This window comes from Oryctolagus cuniculus, chromosome 11 (assembly GCF_964237555.1).
Source record: "Oryctolagus cuniculus chromosome 11, mOryCun1.1, whole genome shotgun sequence".
Lineage (NCBI taxonomy): Eukaryota > Metazoa > Chordata > Mammalia > Lagomorpha > Leporidae > Oryctolagus > Oryctolagus cuniculus.
In genome coordinates, this window is record NC_091442.1 from 104,285,273 (window position 1) to 104,311,884 (window position 26,612).

At 40.1% G+C, this 26,612-nt stretch overlaps 1 protein-coding gene across 1 annotated transcript in view; it reads left to right on the forward strand.

The window, feature by feature from the left end:
- The first annotated feature begins 9,205 nt into the window (after positions 1 to 9,205).
- Positions 9,206 to 26,612, forward strand: part of UTP20 (UTP20 small subunit processome component) — a 103,719-nt gene continuing 86,312 nt past the window's right edge. Inside the window, exons 1-12 of the mRNA XM_008256963.4 lie at positions 9,206 to 9,416; positions 10,300 to 10,380; positions 11,810 to 11,876; positions 11,982 to 12,114; positions 12,563 to 12,751; positions 15,612 to 15,693; positions 17,261 to 17,398; positions 17,853 to 18,008; positions 20,572 to 20,718; positions 21,159 to 21,293; positions 22,281 to 22,358; positions 24,455 to 24,633. Of these exons, the coding sequence (XP_008255185.1) occupies positions 9,372 to 9,416; positions 10,300 to 10,380; positions 11,810 to 11,876; positions 11,982 to 12,114; positions 12,563 to 12,751; positions 15,612 to 15,693; positions 17,261 to 17,398; positions 17,853 to 18,008; positions 20,572 to 20,718; positions 21,159 to 21,293; positions 22,281 to 22,358; positions 24,455 to 24,633 (1,430 nt within the window). The 5' untranslated portion in view covers positions 9,206 to 9,371. The remainder of the gene's footprint in view (positions 9,417 to 10,299; positions 10,381 to 11,809; positions 11,877 to 11,981; positions 12,115 to 12,562; positions 12,752 to 15,611; positions 15,694 to 17,260; positions 17,399 to 17,852; positions 18,009 to 20,571; positions 20,719 to 21,158; positions 21,294 to 22,280; positions 22,359 to 24,454; positions 24,634 to 26,612) is intronic.

The following is a 26,612-nucleotide window of genomic DNA, read 5'->3' on the forward strand; positions in this document are numbered from 1 at the left end:
ATGAAAGAAGGTAAAGGAAGGAAACCAAGGAAGGAAAGCTCACAGCAAAAGATCACAGGGAATTCAAAGCATATATTAGAACTTATCTTTGGCAAATGGCAGGGCAAAGTTACCACTTATCATTAGTCACATTGAACGTGAATGGCCTGAACTGTCCAGTTAAAAGACACCGATTGGCTGATTGGGTTAAGGAACAAAACCCATCTATTTGCTGCTTACAAGAAACACATCTTTCCAACAAAGATCCATACAGACTGAAAGTGAAAGGCTGGAAAAAGATATACCATGCCAACAGAAATGAAAAAAGAGCGGGCGTAGCCATCTTAATATCGGACAACATAAACTTTACCACAAAAACCATTAAGAGAGACAAAGAGGGACACTACATAATGATTAAGGGATCAATACAACAGGAAGATATAACAATTATCAATGTATATGCACCTAACTACAGGGCACCAGTTTATCTAAAAGATTTATTAACGGGCTTAAAGGGAGACTTAGATCCCAATACAATAGTACTGGGGGACTTCAATACTCCACTCTCAGAAATAGACAGATCAATAGGACAGAAGATCAACAAGGATACAGTAGATTTAAACGACACTATAGCCCAAATGGATCTAACAGATATCTACAGAACTTTCAATCCTACAGCTAAAGATTTTACATTCTTCTCAGCAGTACATGGAACCTTCTCTAGGATTGACCACATACTAGGCCATAAAGCAAGTCTCACCAAATTCAAAAGAATTAGAATCATACCATGCAGCTTCTCATACCATAAAGGAATGAAGTTGGAAATTAGCAACTCAGGAATCCCTAGAGCATACGCAAACACATGGAGATTGAACAACATGCTCCTGAATGAACAATGGGTCATAGAAGAAATCAAAAGAGAAATCAAAAACTTTCTGGAAGTAAATGAGGATAACAGCACAACATACCAAAACTTATGGGACGCAGCAAAAGCAGTGTTAAGAGGAAAGTTTATATCAATAGGTGCCTACATCAAGAAATTGGAAAGGCACCAAATAGATGAGCTTTTAATTCACCTCAAGGATCTAGAAAACCTACAGCAAACCAGACCCAAATCTAGTAGAAGAGAAATAATTAAAATCAGAGAAGAAATCAACAGGATTGAATCAAGAAAAACATTCCAAAAAATCAGCCAAACGAGGAGCTGGTTTTTTGAAAAAATAAACAAAATTGACACCCCATTGGCCCAACTAACTAAAAAAAGAAGAGAAAAGACCCAAATCAATAAAATCAGAAATGAAAAAGGAAATGTAACAACAGACACCACAGAAATAAAAAGAATCATCAGAAATTACTACAAGGACTTGTATGCCAGCAAACAGGGAAACCTATCAGAAATGGATAGATTCCTGGACACATGCAACCTACCTAAATTGAACCAGGAAGACATCGAAAACCTAAACAGACCCATAACTGAGACAGAAATTGAAACAGTAATAAAGGCCCTCCCAACAAAGAAAAGCCCAGGACCAGATGGATTCACTGCTGAATTCTACCAGACATTTAAAGAAGAACTAACTCCAATTCTTCTCAAACTATTCAGAACAATTGAAGAAGAGGGAATCCTCCCAAATTCTTTCTATGAAGCCAGCATCACCTTAATTCCTAAGCTGGAAAAAGATGCAGCACTGAAAGAGAATTACAGACCAATATCCCTGATGAACATAGATGCAAAAATCCTCAATAAAATTCTCGCCAATAGAATGCAACAACACATCAGAAAGATCATCCACCCAGACCAAGTGGGATTTATCCCTGGTATGCAGGGATGGTTTAATGTGCGCAAGACAATCAATGTGATACACCACATTCACAGACTGCAGAAGAAAAACCATATGATTATCTCAATAGATGCCGAGAAAGCATTTGATAAAATACAACACCCGTTCATGATGAAAACTCTAAGCAAACTGGGTTTGGAAGGAACATTCCTCAATACAATCAAAGCAATCTATGAAAAACCCACAGCCAACATCCTATTGAATGGGGAAAAGTTGGAAGCATTTCCACTGAGATCTGGTCCCAGACAGGGATGTCCACTCTCACCACTGCTATTCAATATAGTACTGGAGGTTCTAGCCAGAGCTATTAGGCAAGAAAAAGAAATTAAAGGGATACAAACTGGGAAGGAAGAACTCAAATTATCCCTCTTTGCAGATGACATGATTCTTTATTTAGGGGACCCAAAGAACTCTACTAAGAGACTATTGGAACTCATAGAAGAGTTTGGCAAAGTAGCAGGGTATAAAATCAATGCACAAAAATCAACAGCCTTTGTATACACAGACAATGCCATGGCTGAGGAAGAACTTCTAAGATCAATCCCATTCACAATAGCCACAAAAACAATCAAATACCTTGGAATAAACTTAACCAAGGACGTTAAAGATCTCTACGATGAAAATTACAAAACCTTAAAGAAAGAAATAGAAGAGGATACCAAGAAATGGAAAAATCTTCCATGCTCATGGATTGGAAGAATCAGTATCATCAAAATGTCCATTCTCCCAAAAGCAATTTATAGATTCAATGCAATACCAATCAAGGTACCGAAGACCTTCTTCTCAGATCTGGAAAAAATGGTGCTGAAATTTATATGGAGGCACAAGGGACCTCGAATAGCTAAAGCAATCTTGTACAACAAAAACAAAGCCGGAGGCATCACAATACCAGATTTCAGGACATACTACAGGGCAGTTGTAATCAAAACAGCATGGTACTGGTACAGAAACAGATGGATAGACCAATGGAACAGAATTGAAACACCAGAAATCAACCCAAACATCTACAGCCAACTTATATTTGATCAAGGATCTAAAACTAATTCCTGGAGCAAGGACAGTCTATTCAATAAATGGTGCTGGGAAAATTGGATTTCCACGTGCAGAATCATGAAGCAAGACCCCTACCTTACACCTTACACAAAAATCCACTCAACATGGATTAAAGACCTAAATCTACGACCTGACACCATCAAGTTACTAGAGAACATTGGAGAAACCCTTCAAGATATTGGCACAGGCAAAGAATTTCTGGAAAAGACCCAGGAGGCACAGGCAGTCAAAGCCAAAATCAACTATTGGGATTGCATCAAATTGAGAAGTTTCTGTACTGCAAAAGAAACAGTCAGGAGAGTGAAGAGACAACCGACAGAATAGGAAAAAATATTTGCAAACTATGCAACAGATAAAGGATTAATAACCAGAATCTAAAAGAGATCAAGAAACTCCACAAAAACAAAACCAACAACCCACTTAAGAGATGGGCCAAGGACCTCAATAGACATTTTTCAAAAGAGGATATCCAAATGGCCAACAGGCACATGAAAAAATGTTCAAGGTCACTAGCAATCAGGGAAATGCAAATCAAAACCACAATGAGGTTTCACCTCACTCCGGTTAGAATGGCTCACATGCAGAAATCTACCAACAACAGATGCTGGCGAGGATGTGGGGAAAAAGGGACACTAACCCACTTTTGGTGGGAATGCAAACTGGTACAGCCACTATGGAAGTCAGTCTGGAGATTCCTCAGAAACCTGAAGATAACCCTACCGTTCGACCCAGCCATCCCACTCCTTGGAATTTACCCAAAGGAATTTAAATTGGCAAACAAAAAAGCGGTCTGCACCCTAATGTTTATTGCAGCTCAATTCACAATAGCTAAGACCTGGAACCAACCTAAATGCCCATCAATGGTAGACTGGATAAGGAAATTATGGGATATGTACTCTTTAGAATACTATACCGCAGTAAGAAACAACGAAATCCAGTCATTTGCAACAAAATGGAGGAATCTGGAACACATGCTGAGTGAAATAAGCCAGTCCCAAAGGGACAAATACCATATGTTCTCCCTGATCGGTGACAACTGACTGAACACCAAAAAGGAAACCTGTTGAAGTGAAATGGACACTATGGGAAACGGTGACTTGATCAGCATAGCCCTGACTGTTAATGAACAACTTAATACATTATCCCTCTTAGTAGTTTTTTTGTCTGTTCTACTTAATATGACTGGTTTAATTCTGTAATTATCACACAGTTATTCTTAAGTGTTGAAAATTAACTGAAATGTGATCCCTGTTAAACATAAGAGTGGGAATAAGAGAGGGAAGAGATGTATAATTTGGGACATGCTCAAGCTGACTTGCCCCAAATGGTAGAGTTAGAAACATAGCAGGGGATTCCAATTCAATCCCATCAAGGTGGCATGTACCAATGCCATCTCACTATTCCAAGTGATCAATTTCAGTTCACAATTGATCATAATTATGGGACTGAGAGCCAAAGGGAGCACATAAACAAGTCTAGTACCTGCTAACACTAACCGATAGAATAAATAAAGGGGAGAGTGATCCAACATGGGAAGTGAGATACTCAGCAGACTCATAGAATGGCAGATGTCCTAAATAGCACTCTGGCCTCAGAATCAACCCTAAAGGCATTCCGATCTGGCTGAAAAGCCCATGAGAGTATTTCAGGCATGGAAAGCCAAGACACTCTGGCAAAAGATCTCTGTGAGTGAGATCCCAGTGGAAAGAACAGGTCTTCAAAGAAGGAGGTACCTTTCTCTGAAGGGAGGAGAGAACCTCCACTTTGACTATGACCTTGTCTAAACAAGATAAGAGTCGGAGAACTCACAGGGCTTCCATAGCCTTGGAAACTCATGACTGGAGCATAAGGAGATTACTGATGCCATATACAGGAGTGTCAATTGGTAAAGTCAACAACAGGAGTCACTGTGCACTTACTCCTCATGTAGGATCTCTGTCCTTAATGTGCTGTGCATTGAGATTTAATGCTATAACGAGTACTCAAACAATATATTTCACTTTGTGTTTCTATGGGGGTGCAAACTGTTGAAATCTTTACTTAATGCATACTAAACTGATCTTCTGTAAAAAAAAAAAAAAGAAATTATCAATTCGCAACTTGACTCTCACTGGGATTAAACATGACAATAGGTCTGATCTGATTTCATCATCATTTAAAAAAATCATCTATTTTTCACTTTATGTTTCTGTGTGGGAGCAAACTGTTGAAATCCTTACTTAATGTATACTAAGCTGATCTTCTGTATATTAAGATAATCGAAAATGAATCTTGATGTGAATGGAAGGGGAGAGGGAGTGGGAAAGGGGAGGATTGTGGGTGGGAGGGACGGTATTGGGGGGAAGCCATTGTAATCCATAAGTCGTACTTTGGAAATTTATATTCATTAAATAAAAGTAAAAAAAAAAGCTGAATGATGCGACTGCATACCCAATGCAGGAGATATGTTACCCTTAAGGTTGTCAGAATTAAATAAAGTATTTTGTGCCTTGTTAATTTAACAAACACTGAATAAAGAGCTCTTAAATCAGGGAACTCACTGGCAATATAAAGTTTAAAAGTGCATATTATCTTGTTACGGAACTTGGCAGGTTGCCAGATAGTAGAGGCTACACAGTCATTTACTTTCCCATTCAGCAAACATTTATTCCATGCTCTATGCACGAACACAATACCTTGAAAGATTGGTTTGATCATCATCTCCATTGTATGAGTGAGGAAATCAAGTCTTAGAAAGGTTAAGTAATTTGCACAGCTGTGGTACCTGTCAACATTCTAGCATCTTGCATCCATTAGCTATTTGCTCTGCACAGCCGCCAATGGGGAAGGTACTTTTTCGTTAGCTCTGTTTACATACACGACAGAGTAACTTAGACCTAACACCAATAAATAGCAAAGCCAGGATTCAAACCTGGACAACCCAGTTCCAGCATCTATACTTTAAAAAAAAAAAAAAAGATTTATTCATCTACCTGAAAGTCAGAGTTACACAGAGAGAGGAGGAGAGACAGAGAGAGGTCTTCCATCCGCTGGTTCATTCCCCAGATGACTGCAACAGCCGGAGCTGCGCCAATCCGAAGCCAGGAGCCAGAAGCTTCTTCTGGGTCTCCCACATGGGTGCAGGGGCCCAAGGACTTGGGCCATCCTCTACTGCTTTCCAGGCTTTAGCAGAGAGCTGGATCAGAAGTGGAGCAGCCAGGACTCAACTGGCGCCCATATGGGATGCTGGCAGTGCAGGCAGCAGCTCCACCCGCTATGTCACAGAGCCGGCCCCAGCCTCTGTACTCTTAATCACCATGTTATATTAATATATCCCATTTTGGGCTTCTAATTCTCTGAAATCCTCCAAACATTTTAGCTTATATGCATTTTTCTGAGAATTTCAGCTTTTTTAGACTTCCATGAGGGATCTATGTCCTATAAAAAGCTAAGAACCATCTAAAGAAAAAAAAAGACATGGCTAATTATTAGTCTACTGGAACCCAACTAAACATTGAGCCTTTCAATATATTATTATTAAAAAATAAAATTCAGGGGCCAGCGTTGTGGTATGGAAGGTAAAGCCTTCCTACATCACCTACTACACCAGCATCCCATGTGAGTGCTGGTTCATGTCCCAGTTGTTCCACTTCCAATCTAGCTACCCGATAATGGCCTGGGAAAAGCAGCAGAAAATGGTCCAAGTGTTTGGGCCCCTGTCACCCATGTGGGATACTTGGATGAAGTTCCTCATTCCCAGTTTTGGCCTGGACCAGAGGTAGCCATTGCTGGCCATCTGGGGATTGAATGAGCAGATCAAAGATTCTCTGTGTAACTTTGCATTTCAAATAAAGAAATAAATCTTAAAATTCATAAATTCTATATAGCCATTAAAATATTTAGAACTGGGACTGGCATTATGGTTTAGCAGGTAAAGCCATCATCTACAGTGCTGGCATCCTATAATGGGCGCCAGTTTGAGTCCTGGCTGCTTCTCTTCCAATCCAGCTCTCTGCGATGGCCTGGGAAAGCAGTAGAAGATGGCCAAAGTCATTGGGCCCCTGCACCTATGTGGGAGACCCAGAAAAAGCTCCTGGCTCCTGGTTTAGGACTGGCCCAGCTCCAGCCATTGCAGCCATTTGGGAAGTGAAGCAGCAGATGGAAGACTTCTCTCTCTCTCTCTCTGCCTCTCTGTAACTCTTGTCTTTCAAATAAATAAATATTTAATAAAATAAAATAAAGTATTTAGAACTATGTGACAACAGAAAATGCTGCTATAGTGACAATAATAATAATCTGAAAGTATTACATCTACTTCAGTTCCTTGCTGTGATTCCCACCTCAACGAACTCAGATTATGCTTCCTTTGCTGCACTCTAGACCGTCCATCAGAGACCTGCACCTGTTGGATCCATCAGCTTTTTTCTACCCTTAGCATTCAGTATAGTTGGCCACTGGCTCTGCTTCCACACCTTGGCTAGTCCATTTCTACCTCACTAGCTCTATTACCCAATCACAAATACCTCATGCTTGAGGCAGATGGATGCATTTCAAGTATTTAAGTCACAACTCCAGGCCTGACTGCTACACTGAACCTTCTACAGTATTGTATCCAATTGTCTACTTAACATCTCTCCTTGACTATCTCACATGTAAGCGCCTTAGCCTAATATTTCCAATCAGAATTATCAATATTATAGTCTTGTTTATCTTCCATAACAATGCGTAGCCCATAGTAGACTTTCAAAAAATATTTATTGAATCAGTCAATGTTATGAAGGGTGGTTATGTTTAAAAACTTATATACACACATATATAAGTTTTATTTAAGTTTTAAGTTATATTTAAAAACATATATACACATATACAATTTTCCTTAACAACATGCTATGCATAGAATATAGTAAGAAAAACTCCTAAACATACACAGGTTGTGAAATTAAAAGAGTTTTCTATGGGGCCAGCACCATGGCACAGTAGGTTAAGCCTCCACCTATGGTGCTGGCATCCCATATGGGCCCTGGCTGCAGTCCTGGCTGCTCCACTTCCAATCCAGCTTCTTGCTAACAGCCTGGGAAAGCAGTGGTAAATGGCCCAAGTGCTTGGGCCCCTGCACCCCAGTGGGAGACCTGGACGAAGCTCCTAGCTCCTGAATGGCCCAGCTCTGACCATTGCAGCCATTTGGGGAGTGAGCCAAGGGATGGTAGACCTCTCTGTCTTTCCCCCTCTCTGTCTATAACTCTGCCTCTCAAATAAAGACATAAATCTTAATTTTTTTTCTAACAAATAGTTTTTTTTTTCTTTAAAGCTCCTTTTCTATTTTTCAAAATATGAAATCCGAATGAAGACTCCCAATTACCAGCTGCACAATTTTGGTTTCCTCTTGTTTCAAAGGGTATTAAAAATAGACCCCCTGCAGCAGGTTAACGCCCTGACCTAAAGCACCGGCATCCCATGTGGGCGCCGGTTCTAGTCCCGGCTGCTCCTTTTCCAATCCAACTCTCTGCTCTGGCCTGGGAAAGCAGTAGAAGATGGCCCAAGTCCTTGAGACCCTGCACCCACACAGGAGACCAGGAAGAAGCTCCTGGCTCCTGCCTTCAGATCAGTGCAGCTCCGGCCCTTGCGGCCAATTGGGGAGTGAACCATTGGATGGAAGACACCTCTCCCTCTATCTCTCTCTCTGCCTCTCCTCTCTCTGTGTAACTCTGACTTTCAAATAAATCTTAAAAAAAAAAAAAAAAAAAAAAATAGATCCCCTGCCTCTCCTCTCTGTGTGTAATTCTTTCAAATAAGTAAATAAATCTTAAAAGAAAATAAGATAGACCCCCTTTAGGGGCAGGCGACACACCCCACATTGAGTGCCTGGGTTTGATGATTGCCTCTAGCTATTGGCTCCAGCTTCCTAACACTGACCTTAGGACACCAGCAGATCTTTGCTCAAGTAGTTGCATCCCTGTCACCCACAGGGGATCTCCAGATAGCTTCTGGCTCCAGGCTTCAGCTCAGTCCAGGCCACTGGGGACATCTCGGGGGCGAACCAGCAGATGAGTGATCTCTGGCAGAATTATTAAAATATACACAGCTCTTTTCTATTTGTCTAGCGTTCACAGTGAGCTTTTCTGTAGAAATATGAAGGGAAAGAGTTTTCGCGGGGTTGCACGGTACTAGTTACCGGCAGTTAACCGGCTAGTGATGACGACAATTACGTTTTAGTTTATAATGAAAACACTCTTTCCTTCTCCTGATGTACTGGAGTGAAAAGAACGCCCCCGCCCACGTACCCGCCCACGCCCCTCTTCCGCAGCCGGCTCCCGGGCCGGGCGCGCCTGCTCCGTCCGCTTCTTCCGCACACGTGACTCGCTCTGGCTCCTCCTACCGACAACATGGCGGTGCCCAAAGGCTCAAGCCGCACGTGAGAGAGTGTGGGCGTCTAGGGCAAGGAGAGTACAGCGTGTGGGTTATATCCCTTCCACCACCGTTCCCGAGGTTCTTGCAGGTCCCCGCCGCACCCCCGCAGCCATGAAGACAAAGCCTGTTTCGCACAAGACGGAGAACACTTACCGGGTGAGCACGAGAGGTTGGACCGGGACCCTCGGGTCTCCGCTGGCTCAGCGGTGAGACGGACTCGCAGCGGGGCTCCGGGGGCTGCGGAGTGCTGGACCGAACCTGAGCTTGTCCCGAGGCTCTGGCAAAAGTGGGAGATGCCGTGTGTAGTGAACACGGGGTGGGGCAGTGAAGTCTGAGCCGCAGGTTACGCCTGTCGTTAGTAGGATCTGACCCGTCCTAGGAACTCCCTGAAGGCCGGAGTTAGCGTTCAGTTACCTGAGAGCCTATGACCGATTCTCCCCTACCCTTTTTTCTTTAAAGACCGATTTTCGTGTCTTCAGCTAATGGCTGGTATAGCTCTTTGCTCCATGATAGTTTCTTTTCAGATCTTCCTTACGATACAACTGTAGGTCTGTACATGTTTAAAAAGACTGTTAGCTTGATCCCTGGGCATGTAGGATGAAACCTAATAGAACTAATGAGACCAATCACACATGTTCACCTAGGTTCACCAGCCTTACCACAGAAATTTTATTTGAAATGACGTAGCTGAAAGAACTTTTGCAAACATACAAAAGTATTCATTATCTTTGAACGTGGTACTTCGAAGACCCTATGCCTTCTGTTTTGTTTTTGTGTCTTTTGCCATTCATCGGGGATACCTACTTTTAGTCTTAAAACTTAGATGCATGTTTTTTGAGTGATAGAAAACCCAAGTCTGAAATGACAAGCAAAGCAGACCGTTACTTGTCAGGATAGTACACAAGGGGGCTTACTGAAGATTTCAACTTCCTATTGTTATGAGGAAATTACCTACATGTGGTGCATACACAACACTCAGATATTCTAGGTACGGTATATATTGAATGATAATGTGCCTTAAATATGCTTTCCCTCCCAGTTTCTCACATTTGCTGAACGACTGGGCAATGTGAATATCGACATCATTCACCGTATCGATAGAACTGCCAGCTATGAAGAGGTAAGAGAATGTGTTATTAGTTTTTCAACTATTTCAACTAGTTTTCAAATATTCATAGTTGGTTGTTTGCTTCCCCTACTAGTAGAAGTGAGGTATTTTTCAAGCCCTTCCTTTGTGAACATGAAATAGATTAGACCTGGGCTCTCTAATATTGTAACCACATATGGCAAATTAGATTCACAGTAAATTAAAAATTCAGGTGTTTAATCGCCATGTGGCCTATTGCTACCACCTCAGACAAGTGCAAGTATGGACATTTCCATCATTGCAGAAAGTTCTCTGGACTGAGCTGTGTAGACAGGTTCATCTGATACCCAGCTGCCTTGGTGATGTAGCCTCTCCCTTTCCCATGTGCATTCTGCACTGCTGCAGCTCCTATTCCTGCCCTGTGATTTTAGTGATTTTGGGAAGTCTATTTTCCTGGGGCTTAGTTTCCTCTTCTATAAAAAGGAAAGGATGAGGCTATGCACTTTTTTCTGCTTCTAACCATACTTTAACTCTGTCATCCTCTGCAGAAATGTTTTTCTTTTCTAAATTTATGGACACATGCAAATGTTACACAGCAATATAATAAATAATAAGTCATGTATACCGTGTTAATGAACTAAACAATATAGTAGTGAACTTAGAAAGATTATTATTTCATTCCTCCCACTCCTTATTGCCAAGTAAACTAGCATTGATAATGTGGTATATCTGTGTTCATCTGTTTTTTTCTGTCATTTCCATTCAAGTATATGTAAATACTCAGAGACTTGTTTGTTTTAAAGAAATATGGAATCCTACCATACACTTTATTGTGTAACTTTTATCATCTTGGTGGCATAGCATCAGCATCTTTCTAATTCAGTATAGATAAAAGTATAAACTAATGACTATATAATATACTTTCATATGTCTAAACTATTAGTTACTCTAACCATTTTCCTATTTTATTTGGGCTGTTTTATGTTTCTTCTAACTGAATGGACATCTTTGCACTTCCATGTTTGCACATTTTATAATATCTCCAAGAGTAGAATTGCAGGGTCAAAGGAAATACATGTTTTTAATTTTAGTAGAAGTGTTAGTTTACTTCTGCATAAGATTGTATCAATTCATATTTCTAAAGCAGAAAGAACTGTAAGCAGCACATTTTTCTATGCCTAAAATAGTAGAATATATAGAAAAATTTTTCCTTAATGTAAGTATTATACGGGCTTTAGAATGTTATTTGCTGTAAACAAATCAATAAAAAATTGGTTTAATAAATCATTTGTTGATATTATATTTCTGATTGCTTTTTAAGTATACTAGTTAATGTCTTAAGAAAACAGGGGTTTTTAAACTTCAATATCTTTGTCTTAAGATGTTAATAAATCATTATTCTATACTTTGATCCTAATTTTCTTGGACTTACCTGATTAATGGACTGCTTTACTCTTGGCAGGAGGTTGAAACCTACTTTTTTGAGGGTCTGCTGAAATGGAGAGAATTGAACCTTACAGAACACTTTGGTATTTTTTAATTTGTTTTATTAAAATTTGCAAATTAGCTGTTCCATACAACTAAAATAGTGGTGTGATGGAAAAGCAGAACATGTTGTTTGTTCTTTTGTCCAGGGAAATTTTACAAGGAAGTTATTGACAAATGCCAGTCATTCAATCAGCTGGTATACCATCAAAATGAGATTGTTGAGAGTTTGAAGACTCACCTACAAATTAAGAACAGTTTTGCCTATCAACCCCTTTTGGAGTAAGTAACATCTTGAGAAATAACTTGAAAACTTCTCTGAATTTTAAGAAAGGTTATGTTCCATAGCTACAAATGCCTTTGATAAATAAAGACTTTGTAATTTAAAATCAAGAAGAATTCACCTTTTCTTCTAGACCAAAATATTTGGAAAAGATGCATTACCATAAAGTAGAATGTTAGGGGTACGATTTTATATTTGGTTTGTACTCCTCATGGAACCTTGTTTTTCTTTGACACTGTAGGAACAGTTGAACACAACCCATGATGCAATGTGTCTTTCTTGCTTGATTTCTTTACTGAACTTTTAAGACTTGAAGAATTTTGCATCATCCTAAACTTCACGGTTTCATTAATCTCTTAAGATGTTAGGCCATTTTACTTTTGTTAAATAGATCTGCAGAACCTTTTATCTTTATCTCCCTAACCAGTTGCTTCTTTCCAAATCCAGTTTGGTTGTACAGTTGGCACGAGATCTGCAGACAGATTTCTATCCACACTTTCAAGATTTTTTCCTTACTATCACCTCAATCCTGGAGACTCAGGACACAGAGTTGTTAGAATGGGCTTTTACCTCGCTGTCTTATCTTTACAAGTACCTATGGCGACTGATGGTAAAGGACATGTCCAATATATACAGGTGAGTGTTCCTGATTTTTTTTTAATTGTCTTTTTCTTTTTTTCCCTGGCTTCTCTGTGACTCCAAAATACCTTTCCAGCTCACTGCTTAATTATTTCCTTATAAAAAGTTGCTTCTCCAGCCAAAGTGGTCCAGAGTCTGGCCTGCTAGTTTATGTTAAGTTCTGTGTTGACCTTACCTTCTGTCAACACCAGCTGTTGAAATTGTACCTGCCCCTCAAAGCTTGATTTGGATTCTGTAACCTCCACAGATATTCCCGGCCATCTTAGCTGGAGTGAAAACTTTGTGTTCTGTTTTCTTTGACATTTTCCACCACTTATATCTCCCAACGTTCGTTCTTTCTTTTTCTTTCTTCCTTTCTTCCTTTTTTTCTTCTCTCCATCATTTATTTGTTAGAAATACTCCACATCCTTGATTTTCTAGGTCACAAGTTCTTTGAGACAGTGCTGTCAGATTTGGCCAGTTGGAGAGTGTTTCCCAACTTTCTACTTGTTTGTTTATAATGTAATTCTGTCCTCTAATTAACCTGTCAACTCCATAAGAATCTTAAACATTCGCATTTCCCAGCTGCTAATACACTTACTAAGTCAAAAGAAACACTCAAAAGTTATAAAATTGCAAAAAAGAAAAACAATTCAGTGATAAGTACTTATGAGTAATGTAGACAAGGAAAGGGAATGAATTCCATAGTGGCTTTTCACTTAAAATAAGGGAAGGATTGTTTATTCTCTGTTTAAATCTGAGATTTGATGGAATTTTCCGTTTGGTCTTCTGATTATTCCTATATATTGTAATTGCCACAGGAATATTTAAGACCAGTAATCAGCCCTTTACCCCTCAATTAAAGGCATGAGATAGGTATGAGATAAAACAATAGATTTTGTTTTTTTCCCACCCCTTCCACCCTGCCCAGCTTTCTCTTTTAGGAATTTTGAACAAAGAATAAGAAAGAGATGTTTTACCAGTCATTACTAGTTCTCTGTGAAGCTTTTGATGAAATGTGTTAGAACCAAGATTACTACATTAAACCACCAACAGGGTCTTTGAGGAAAATTTCTTTGTCCCTCAATATCCATAAGGGAATAGCTCTAGTACCACCCCTCTCCCAACAATGGAGTCAGTAGATGCTCAAGTCCCTTATATAAAATAATGTAATATTTGCATATAACATTTGTGCATCCTCCTGTGTACTTTAAGTCACCTGTGGATTAATTAAAATGCTCATTGCAATATAAATATTAAGATAGTTTTTAAGCTGTACCATTTAGGGAAAAATGACAAAGAAAACTCTACATGTCCTGTACAGACAGAATTCCTCCCCTCCCCCCACCCAAATATTTTCAGTTTATGTTTGGTTGAATCCACGGATGGGGACCCTGCAGATACCAAGGGTTGACAATGGTACTTGAGTTTTGTGATTTCACCTGTCAAAAAAACTGTCATTTGTATGTCTCTTAAGTTAGGTTCTTCAGTTCTACGTTTATTTGCTTGTGTGTGACCTGTCTTCAATGGGCTGGATAATTGCCCTTATTACAGAAACCAGACTTAACATATTCCTCTTTAAACCCAGTTGTCTTCCCTTTTTATCCATTTATGTGCTCAATAAATTTGTGTTAAGTGCCTGCCTTATGCCAGGCCCTGTTTTGTCGCCATCTTTTGTCAGTGGTAGCAACATTTCTTCTCAGGGCCATCTTTGAATCTGTTGTATTCAGGGACTCCAAAACCTCTTGTTTCTGTCGGGCATGCATTCATTCTGTAAATACTTATTGAGGACTGTTTGTTAGCCAGTTGAGATATAATAACAAAGCAGGTAAAAATCCCCCTTCTTCCAAAGTTTACAATTTAGCAAGGAGAGAACATCGTGGGCACATGCTGGCAGGTTCAAGGAAGAGCAGCGAGTCTTGGGAGGTGGAGTAAAGATAGAGTAGCTAGGCAGTGACACAGAAGTGGGAAGGAGGTCAGATCGTAAAGGGTCTTGTGGACTAATGTAAGGTATTTGACTGCCTTGCAGGGACTCCTGAAGTGTCTTTTTGGTCTGTCTTTAGTTACTTCCTTTTACTATCAGCCTCTTTCCTACCTGGTTAGCCCATGCTTGAGTGATGTAGGCAGCTTTCCAATTGGATAACCGACTTCTCTCTGTGTTTCATCTTGTATACTATTGCCAGATTAATCTTTCTGAAAATATTCATTTATCATCCAGCCACTATTTATTAATACCTACTATGAGCAAGGAACTGTTAGGTACTATAGGGATGTGGCAAAAAGTGGAGAATATAGTTTGTCATTATAGCTACATGGCTATACTATCTTGAGCAGTTTGCTCTGCCTTTCTGCCTCAATTTCATTGTCTGTGGTTTGAGAATAATAATAGGACTCATCCCTTGGAACTGTGGTGCTGATTACATACAGGTAAGCTAGTGTCCAAATTCTTCTTCTGTTCTGGGCTGCATGTTTATCTGGGCAGCTTTATCTGCAGCTGCCCCCTGCAACCACATCATCCTTGTTTAAATGGGCTAGTTCATTGTTATCCTTTGACTGTGGTCATTTCTCTCTGCCGCATCTTTGCTCTTCCTTTTATCCTAATATGCACACCAGTCATGATCTGAATTCTTCCTGACATTTAGAGCTCCCTACAGGAGTCAGCTCTACATGGAATCTTTCCTGTAAGATCAGTGCTACCAGTCCTAGGACTCTGTGTCTGGCTGTCAGCCTTCTGTTCAACATCTGAGTATCCCAGTCTTAAACTTGCTTTATACCTGCCATATATTCTTGCATACCCTGCATATCTTTGACATATAGTACATATTTATTAAAGTTATATATTTGGTTCATTAAGCATGTCATTTTTCTTTTTTTGTAGCATGTACAGTACACTCCTGGCTCATAAAAAACTGCATATAAGAAATTTTGCAGCTGAAAGTTTTACTTTTTTGATGAGAAAGGTTAGTCTGATATTTTAAATGTTTATTGCTATTAATCATTAAGAATCTGATGAAAGAAGCAGATGTCTTTTTTTAATGTTATTATGGACTAATTTTATATATATATATAAAATATGTGTGTGTGTGTGTGTGTGTGTGTATACACACAGAAATGGGGCCTGGCATTGTGGTGCAGCAGGTTAAGCTGCTCAGAATGCCCACATCCCATGTCAGGGTGCCAGTTTGAGTCCTGGCTCCTCCACTTCTCATCCAGCTTCCTGCTAATGCATCCTGGGGGGCAACATATGATGACCCAAGTGTTTGGGCCCCTGTCACCCACGTGGACAACCTGAATGGAGTTCCATGTTCCTGGCTTCAGCCTGGCCTAGCCCTGGCTGTTGCCAGTATTTGGCATGAACCAACACATAGAATCTCTTCTCTCTCTTTTTCTGTCATTTTGCCTTTCAAGGAGATGAAAATAAATTAATAAATAGTAAACCAAAAAACCCTGATGCACCTGTTACTATTTTGAGTTTATCTCATCTATCTCATCATTACTTTAGTATGGTATAATTTGGGTTGCTTTTTTTATTATTATTATTTAGGTTTTGGTGGCTTTTACTGCAAACTGAATTTAAATGAGTACGTATAGGAATAGTGAAAGTAAAAGGAATATTTGTGATAGTTTCCTGGAAGAAACTAGTTGCAGTGTCATTTAATGTCTGGCTCAAATTCCCATCGTAATTTAGAGGGTTTTTGAATAAAACAAAAAACATCGGTATTAAATTTCTTTAAGCTCATAAAATGCAATACATCATTTAGTGTAATAGAATGATATGTTGTGTGGCTTTTCTTGACATATATATATATACCTTTCTATGACACTCAAGAATTTCTCATTGTTATGTGACATACCCTTTTTTTTATAGATTTATTTATTTATTTGAAATTATTAAATTTCTTTAAGCTCATAAAATGCAATACATCATTTAGTGTAATAGAATGATATGTTGTGTGGCTTTTCTTGATAGATATAGATATAGATATAGATATAGATATAGATATAGATATATACCTTTCTATGACACTCAAGAATTTCTCATTGTTATGTGACATACCCTTTTTTTTATAGATTTATTTATTTATTTGAAAGTCAGAGTTAGAGAGAGAGAGAGATCTGCTGGTTCACCCCCCAAATGGCCACAGTGGCCAGAGATGGACCAATCCAAAGCCAGGAGCCAGGAGCTTCTTCTGGGTCTCCCAAGTGGGTGCAGGGGCCCAAGGACTTGGGCCATCTTCTACTGCTTTCCCAGGCCATAGCAGAGAGCTGGATTGGAAGAGGAGCAGCTGGGACTCAAACTGGTGCCCAAATGGGATACTGGCACTACAGGCGGTGGCTTTACCCACTACACCACAGCACTGACACTTGTGACATACTCTTACATGAGGGTATGTACCGTAACAGTAGCTTGGGATCATTTTACCTTTCAGAAGTCATTCTCAAGTGTATTTAAATATGAATATGAAGAATAACATAAGGCTTCTTCACTTGGATGTACTTATGTTATAAATTAATTTTCCTTTTTAGGTTTCTGATAAGAATGCACTTTTCAACTTAATGTTTTTCGATCTTGGTGAACATCCAGAAAAGACAGAAGGAGTTGGACAGTTGCTTTTTGAGATGTGCAAAGGAGTTAGAAATATGTTTCATTCCTGTACAGGCCAGGTGAGTAATAGGGAAGAATGCATGGGGTCTTCATAGAAGGATTAAACAGAAAATAGAAAAGAGTTAGGCAAATGATGTGCAAAGAGGTAGCCTAAAATAGACAAATCATCAGTGGGAGGTGTTAGGGGTTTAATAGCAATGCTTACTTAGTGTGGGCTCTGGGCAGTTAGAATTTTTACTTAGAAAATCATTCCTGTCTTCATGCTGGATACTAGGAGATAACATAAATTGATTAATGTTGTAGGGTGAATGGGGAGGGGAGAGTTGCATGATATTTTCCCCATCCCAGTTTGGAAATTCATTTTGGGATATGTAGTTAACCATCAAAGTCACCGTATCCTTGATTATTCCAGAACAGATTTTTTAAGGTAGCTGCTGTAACAAGGGTGGTCAATCAGTATAATATTTGAAAATGAGAGCTTATTTGTTAATTTTAATGGCTTTGTTCCCACAGGCAGTGAAGCTAATTTTGCAAAAGTTAGGACCAGTTACAGAAACAGAAACTCAACTATCATGGATTTTAGTTGGAGAAACACTCAAAAACATGGTCAAATCCACTGTGCTCTATATCTACAAGGAACATTTTGGTACATTTTTTGACTGCTTACAGGTGAGTTCTAATTTTTAAAGGTGAATACGTCATGAGAAATGTAAGGATTTACTTCTGTTGCTCTTAGTTCAGCAGAGCACCTTTGAAGATTGTATTTTATCAGTGTTTGCAGTTGGAGCCCATTGTGCTTAGTCAAGTAAGCCAGTCCCAAAAAGAGGAATCTCATGTTTTCCCTGATTTGTGGTAACTAATACAGAGTACAAAAAAGGTTAATATATGTGAGTGAAATTGACATTTTGAAATTTGATTATTATTAATAGCCTTTATATATACTCCTGAGGAAGAGTGGTTTTTCTACTACCAAAAGTTAATAATAATAATAATTGTTTTCTTTATACTTCCATAAGTATCTTAAAATTTTACTTCACTTTACCCCTAGATATTTTTTTGTTTGGTATCTCTTTTAAGAGTTTATTTGGGGCTGGCACCGCGGCTCACTAGGCTAATCCTCCGCCTGCAGCACCAGCACTCCGGGTTCTAGTCCCGGTTGGGCTCCCGGTTCTGTCCCGGTTGCTCCTCTTCCAGTCCAGCTCTCTGCTGTGGCCTGGGAAGGCAGTGGAGGATGGCACAAGTGATTGAGCCCTGCACCTGCATGGGAGACCAGGAAGAAGCACCTGGCTCCTGGCTTCGGATCGGCGCGCTGGCCATGGCGGCCATTTGGGGGGTTGCCGCTCCCTTGCCCGCAAAGGAACGACACTGTTCGCAGCTTATCGGTCTTCAGCAGACTTTTAATGGGAAAATAACAGGGACAGAGAAAGAATGAAAGGAGGAGAGTGGACAGGAAAGCCCCCTCCTTCCTCAGCACATAGCTTATATACAAAATCTGGCCAATTGCAAGCGGGCTCAAGTCCATGCACGGAACACTCCAATCCGCTGTCTGTTCACGCAGTGTGCACGCGTTCTTGGGCCAATCAGATGAGGTGTCACGCAGCAGGCAGGCTCACCGCGCGGTCCTCGGCGCCATCTTGTTGTTTACAACATTCTCAACTCCTCTGGAAAGTCCCGACCATGGGAAAGCATTGCCCTAACCGAAACTAGCAACATCTGCCTTGTGATAAAGACACAGCAACAGCTATCAGACCGACCTTGACGTGGGGGCTCCATGGCTGCGCATCCCATGGAGCCCCACAGGGGGTGAACCAGCAGAAGCAAGACCTTTCTCTGTCTCACTGTCTAACTCTGCCTGTCAAAAAAAAAGAAAAAAAGTTTATTTGAGTGGCAGAGAGACAGAGACATAAAATTTGAGTCACTCCCCCAATATCTATAGTGGCTATCCTTGAGCTGGGCTACAAATGGAGGCAAAAGCCAGGAACTAAATTCAGGTCTCCAAGTAGATGGCAAGGACTCAGTCACTTGAATTATCACCTGTTGTTTCCCAGGGTGTGCATTAGCAGGAAGCTTAAATTGGAGCAGAGAAGCTGGGACGCAAACCCAGGCACTCCAATACTGTGGGTGGGTGTCTCAACCAGTGTCTTAATGTCTGGACCAGATGATGCAGTAGATTGTGGTGGTTAAGCAAGATTCTGGAGCCAACTGTCTGTTTGAATCTGGGCTGTAACACTTGAGCTAATATGACTAAGAAAGTTAGTTGGGGGCCGGCGCCGTGGCTCAATAGGCTAATCCTCCACCTTGTGGCGCCAGCACACCGGGTTCTAGTCCCAGTCGGGGTGCCAGATTCTGTCCCGGTTGCCCCTCTTCCAAGCCAGCTCTCTGCTATGGCCCAGGAGTGCAGTGGAGGATGGCCCAGGTCCTTGGGCCCTGCACCCGCATGGGAGACCAGGAGAAGCACCTGGCTCCTGGCTTTGGATCAGCGCGATGCGCCGGCCGCAACGTGCCAGCCCTGGCAGCCATTGGAGGGTGAACCAACGGCAAAAGGAGAACCTTTATCTCTGTCTCTCTCTCACTGTCCACTCTGCCTGTCAAAAAAAAAAAAAAAAAAAAAAAAAGAAAGAAAGAAAGTTATTTGGAGTCGCTAGTCCTCAGTCTTTTTTATCGGATACATGGATATGATAATATTCCCCACCTCCACTGGTTCAAGACCTGGCTGCTCCACTTCCAATTCAGCTCTCTGCTATGGCCTGGGAAAGCAGTGGAAGATGGACCAAGTCTTTGGGCCCCTGTACATGCCAGGGAGGGCCAGAGGAAGCTCCTGGCTCCTGCCTTCAGATCAGTGCAGCTCTGGCCATTGCGGCCAATTGGGGAGTGAACCATTAGATGGAAGACACCTCTCTCTCTCTCTCTCTCTCTCTCTCTCTCTCTCTCTCTGCCTTTCTTGTCTCTGTGTAATTTTGACTTTCAGATAAATAAACAAATCTTAAAAATATATATATGTATATATTCCTCACCTCAAGGTTGCTGTGAAGATGGTGAGAAAGTACATACAAAGAACTTAGAGCAGTGCACTCAGTGTTGGCCGTCATCATTAGTGACTCTGGGTAAAGATGTCTTTCTTCTAGAGCAAAACTGAAAAGTTGAACTCTGTCGCACAGTGTTTTCATTATTAGATTAACAGATGAGTTGGATATTTTATGGTTATTGTATTTATTAAGTTGTTTGTTTGCAGGAATCACTCCTGGACCTACATACAAAAGTAACGCAAACTAACTGTTGTGAAAGTTCTGAACAGATTAAAAGGTTGTTAGAAATATATCTGATACTTGTGAAACATGGAAATGGATCAAAGATAACCAAACCTGCTGATGTTTGTAAGGTGAGTTCCTAACTTAATCTTCTTTGAGAGTCTGTTTATTAAAAGCAGGTTGGGGGCTGGCACTGGCATAGCGGGTAAAGCCGCCATTTGCAGTGCCAACATCCCATATGGGCACCAGATAGAGTTCCGGCTGCTCCACTACCAATCCAGCTCTCTGCTATGGCCTGGGAAAGCAGTACAAGATGGCCCAGGACCTTAGGTCCCTGCACCCGCATGGTAGACCAGGAGGAAGCTCCTGGCTCCTGGCTTTGGATCGTTGCAGCTCCAGCTATTGGGCCAATTGGGGAGTGAACCCGCGGATGGAAAACCTCTTTCCCACTTTCTTTGTCTTTCCTTCTCTCTCTGTGTGTAACTCTAACTTCCAAATAAAAAAGTAAATCTTTAAAAAAAAAAAAAAAACAGTTTGCTAAGTGTCATTGGTTTTTCTTTTGTTTTTGCAGGTGTTATGTCAAACATTACAAATAGCCTATCTCTCCACATCTTGCCGGAAGACCCTCTTGGATGTAATTTCTGCTTTGATCCTTGGAGAAAATGTTTCCTTACCAGAGACGCTCATCAGTGAAACCGTAGAAAAAGTAATTTACTTAAGCAAATATTAATTGAGTAGTTAATAATGTCTTTAGCATTGAGTAAGCCTGCTAAAGAATACAGATGAAGTGTGACAAAGGCTCTGCCCTACAGGAATGTATTTTTGTTAAGGAGAAGTGAATTGCCTGTTGTAATGGAAATAAGCACTGTAAAGTGTGATAAAAGCCTAATTTATACAGTAAATATTTAACAAACCTGTATAGCTCATTCAGTGCTAGGTATGAACTAGAGATTCCAGGTTGAATGCTGTGATGCCTATGTTTTTGATTATTACTGGGGAAGGGGGTCTGAAAGTGAGCACTTGTAATCTGGTGAGCTAATTAATTGCAAGTCTATTTAATTATGGCTATTGATTCTTGCTAGAGTTGACAGAGAATGCTTTTCAAAGGACATACATTTGGGATAGTCCTTGAGGGTTCCATTGCCATCTGCCAGTCAGAGAAGAAGTTACAGACATTAAGAGAGGGAATAGCAAATATGTATGCTCATAAAGATGTGCAGGCAGGGCACATGAAGTATGGTGTGATATCTGCAAAACTGCCTGCCCTCCAGAAGTTGGGTTGGGTTTCATCCAGCCAGTAGTGAAGGCCCTGGAAGAATTCTAAGCAGGGTCATAACTTGATGAGCTTTGCGCTTTAGTGAGTTTGAAGAATGGATTGCATTGAAGTAGGATTGCGGATAGGTCGGTTCCATTCTTCTTGGTTTCATGTAGTGCAGCAGGTATAGAGAGTGTATCACTTGTTCTTTCATGGTTCTCTGTAGCTGGGAAAGGACTGAGCAGCTCCTGGTCAGGGCCAGGTGTGGGCACTGTGTGTATAGTGCCCTTCACAACTGCTTTGGTACAGGCTGAGCATTCGTAGAGAATACTTGAAGAAGTGCCTGCCGTTCTCTGTTGCCTCAGATTCCGGGGAGTGGGGAGAATACACCCTGTGTACTTAACACTACTAACAATATGTTTTACCTGTGGTCTGCAGATTTTTGAGAGTGGATTTGAAAGACGTTTAATTTTGGATTTTTCTGAAGTCATGTTTGTTATGAAGCAGTTTGAGCAGGTAGGTGAGCTAATAAGTTTGGTTTTTTTGTTGTTGTTGTTGATGTTGTTTTATTAATCTGTCATGATAAAATAAACTTGAAATTTTTGATTTTTGTTTTTCTTTTGAGAGAACTAGAACAAGTGCTTCATGTTTTAGTTTTGAGACATTATGTTCAGTTCTAGGTCACAAGTGAAACCTAATTCCATATGCTAAGGCATTTAAAAAGACATCTGGTGGCCAACTTGTTTTTTCATAATCCTTTAGGTAGTTACAGAACCAGATGATGAAACTGAACAGTTTAAGGAGCTGTTATTTGAATCATAGAAAATAGTTTCTGAAATAGCTATGATGGACGAAGTTTAAGAAATTATTTCAGAGCTACAGAATAGATACAAGAAACTAAGTAGAAATCTTTCTTGTTGGGGCTGGCACTGTGGCATACCAACCTAAGCCTCTGCTTGTGGTGCCAGCATCCCATATGAGCGCCATTTCTAGTCCCGGCTGCTCCTGTTCTGATCCAGCTCTCTGTTGTGGCCTGGGAAAGCAGTAGAAGATGGCCTAAGTAATTGGGCCCCTGCACCCACGTTGGGGATCTGGAAAAAGCCCCTGGCTCCTGGTTTTGGATCAGCCCAGCTCTGGCTGTTGTGGCCATTTGGGGGAATGAACCAGTGGATGGAAGACCTTTCTCTCTGTCTCTCCCTCTCTCTGTCTGTAACTCTACTTCTCAAATAAATAAAATCTTTTAAAAAAAAAAACACCTTGAATTAAAAAAAATTAATCTTTCAAAAAAAAGAAATCTTTCTTGTCAAATTCTGAGTTTATTTTATCACCTCCATCAAATATTTGTCACTGTTCCTAACTAGTAACCCTTTAGCATACTTCACGGAAACCTATCTGTCTTTTCATCATTCTCTTTAGTTCTCAATTTTATCAATATATATAGTTATACATATATTTATATATATATATTCCCAATTGTCTAGGGAAAAGCCTGTTTTGTTTGTGTCCTAGATCCTGTTTCTTTCTGTTCCCCAAGGTCTCTTTATCTTACTTTGGTTTTCTTAGCAACTGTACCTTTTCTTTCTCCCCTGTCCTCCCCAAACTTTTTTAAATCTAATTTTTATCTTATTTTTGCCAATAAGGCTAAAGGTAGTCAATTGTCTTCCATTTGTATCTTAGTCACCAGCAGCAACCACATCTAATGATTTTTAACTAATTTTTTTTCCTGGTATTTTTTATTTTTTAATCACCTGAATAGTCACTGCTTTTCCTTAATGTCTCAGTTCTGGCCCTCATTTAGAGAGTTCCACTGTGATAGATGAATTTCAGTTCTTTTATACCCCTCATCTTCCCAATAAAGTTACATCACAAATTTTGGTTGAATCCATATTTACTGTAAACTTAATCCTTATAAACAAGGAGTATTTTATGATTGCATTTTTTCCTAATAACTTTTCATTTGTTTTCTGGAATTGATAAATTGCCTCATTGTATATAAACAGGAAAATGTTTTATTTAAAGAGCTAGCTGGTTAGTGAGTCCATCTACCAGCAGTGTTGCAAATACCTTTCTCATGGCAAACTGTCAGATAATTTAGCAACTCATTTTTTTTTTTTTTTCTGCTGCTTTCTTGGAGACATTTCTCCACCCACAGTACTGGTCTAGTCTGAATGGGTTATTTTCTCAGCCACTGCCCACGTTACCTGAGGACATCCTTTTGCTTCTCTCCTATTCCCTGGGTCTCATGTTTTCTCTCATTAGAATTTACTCTCTTGATAGAATATATTTCCCAGAGACTCCTAAGAAGGGGTATATGGAGGTAAATTTCTGAGCTTTGCACATCTGAAAATACCTTTATTTTTTTCCCTTATGTTGCACACTTTTAGTAGGCAGGGTGTAGAATTCTAGATTCCAAGTCATTTTTCCTTCACAGTTTTAAGACATTGCTTCATTGTCTTCAGCTCCCATTGTACCTTTAGAGAGATTTGATGCCATTGGTTCTTGAGCCTTTTTTTGTTTATCATCACTGTTTTTTAAGTGTTAGAATCTTCTCTGTATTAGGTTTTCTGAGATTTAAATCCATTAGTAAATATGATTTCCCTCCTTATTTTCAGCTTTTCCTACCATGCTTTCTCTTGTATATTGAGAAATGCTTTTTGGTTGATGACTCTGTGGTCAAAGGTGAGGCTCTGGCCATTTTGGCCAAGCTCATTCTGAACAAAGCAGCACCTCCCATGGCTGGCTCAATGGCAATCGAAAAGTACCCCCTGCTTTTCTCACCACAGACCATGGGGTAAGTTCTAAGTCTTTGTTGTCTGTAATGTTAGTAATCACACATTTAAGAATAAAAAGTGAAAACCTACGTATATTAATTGTAAAGATGTCTGTGCTAAATTATGTGAAAATAGCAAGTATGGAACCTTATACTTAGTATGTACAGTATGATCTTATTTTGTGAAATTTAAACAAAACATGAGGGTGAGCTTTTGGTACAGCAGCTAAGTTGCAGCTTAGGAAGCCTACAGCCTATGTTAGAGTGCCTACTTCCAATGTTGTCTACTCCACTTCTGATCCAGCTTCCTACTGATGCACACCCTGGGAGCAACAGTTGATGACCCAAGTACTTGAGGCCCTGCCACCTATGTAGGAGACCCAGATTGAATTCCAGGCTCTTGGCTTTGGCCTGCGTTGACCTTAGCTATGGGGACATTTGGAGACTGAACCAGCAGATAGAAAATCTCACCCTGTATATATGTGTCTCTCCCTGTCTCCATTTTTCTCTTTCAAATAAAATAAAAATTTTAAAAAATTTTAAGTGTTTATAAAAGTAGAAAAATATAGAAGGTTATACAAGCTTATTAATTTTGTTACCAGGAGGATGGTTAAGAAAAGGGAGAGGTGACTATTAACTTTTTAACGTTTTATTTTAGAATAATGGCAGTTTACATACAGTTGCAAAAAATATATCTGAAAGGTTCTGTGTATAATTTATCTAGTTTCCCCCATTGGCAACATCTTGTATAAGTATACTGCAGTGTTGTAACAAGCAAATTGGGCTTGGTACAATCCTAGTCTTGTTCATCAGTACTATGAACTCTCCTCTCAGTGTGTATAGATAGGGATATATGCCTCTGGCAGGGACAGCACTGGGCAGGAGAGTGGGCTGGAAGGAGGGAGGATAGGGTCAAGCTACCTAAGGCCTTTCAGGATCAGGAAAGAGTATAGATTTCATTGAAGGGGCTCAGTAAAGAGTATAGCTTTTATTGGTAGAGGTCACCAACAGGTGACAAAGCAGGGGAATGAAGTAGCAACTAATGACTCACTTTTTAAAAAGCATCTCAATAATTTTTAAGCTTTGCAAATTGTTGAGTCATGGTAACTACTAAAAAGACTAGATATCAAGATATGGTAATTATAAGGAATTGACAGTTCATTTCATAATTCCCAAACATTCAGTATTTTGAGAAGAATGAAACAAAAGAGAATATAACCTTTTGATTAATTTTAATGATAATATGGCACAGGAGAGAAAACTGATATTCCAGTTCTATTACATAGCAAGCTAACCAAGCTGGACCTATCAGATAAACCATAAAATCATTTTATTTTATTATTCTGTGACTTTTCTTTTGGCTAGGTATCTTTCAGATAGGACTGAGGTATAGTACATGAGGTATAGTCCACTGGCAGAAAGGAAAAGAGCCCAACAAGAATAGTAACAGTGTAACAATACCTGAAACAGTGCCGTATCGGAAAGCGTCAATGAGTAGCCATATATCAGATTAAAGCAACAGAAGAAAATTACCTGGAAATAGTTATGATATTTGTCAGCTTCACCATGGCAACTTCATGTCCAAAGCAAGGGATAGTGAGAGTGGAAGAAATTGTTCATTTAGGGGATGTCACTGTGGCGTAGCGGATAAAGCTGCCACCTGAAGTGCCGGCATCCCATATAGGCGCTGATTCGAGACCAGCTGCTCCACTTCTGATCTAGCTCTCTGCTATGACTTGGGAAAGCAGTAGAAGATGGCCCAACTCCTTGGGCCCCTGCACCCGCATCGGAGACCAAGAAGAACCTCCTGGCTCCTGGCTTCAGATCGGCGTAGCTCTGACCATTGCGGCCAACTGGGGAGTGAACCAGCAGATGGAAGACCTCTCTCTCTGCCTCTCCTTCTCTTCCGTAAATCTAGCTTTCAAATAAAATAAATAAATCTTTAAAAAAAAAAAAGAAGAACGAAATTGCTCATTTAGAGTAGTGCCAATTCTTAGAAA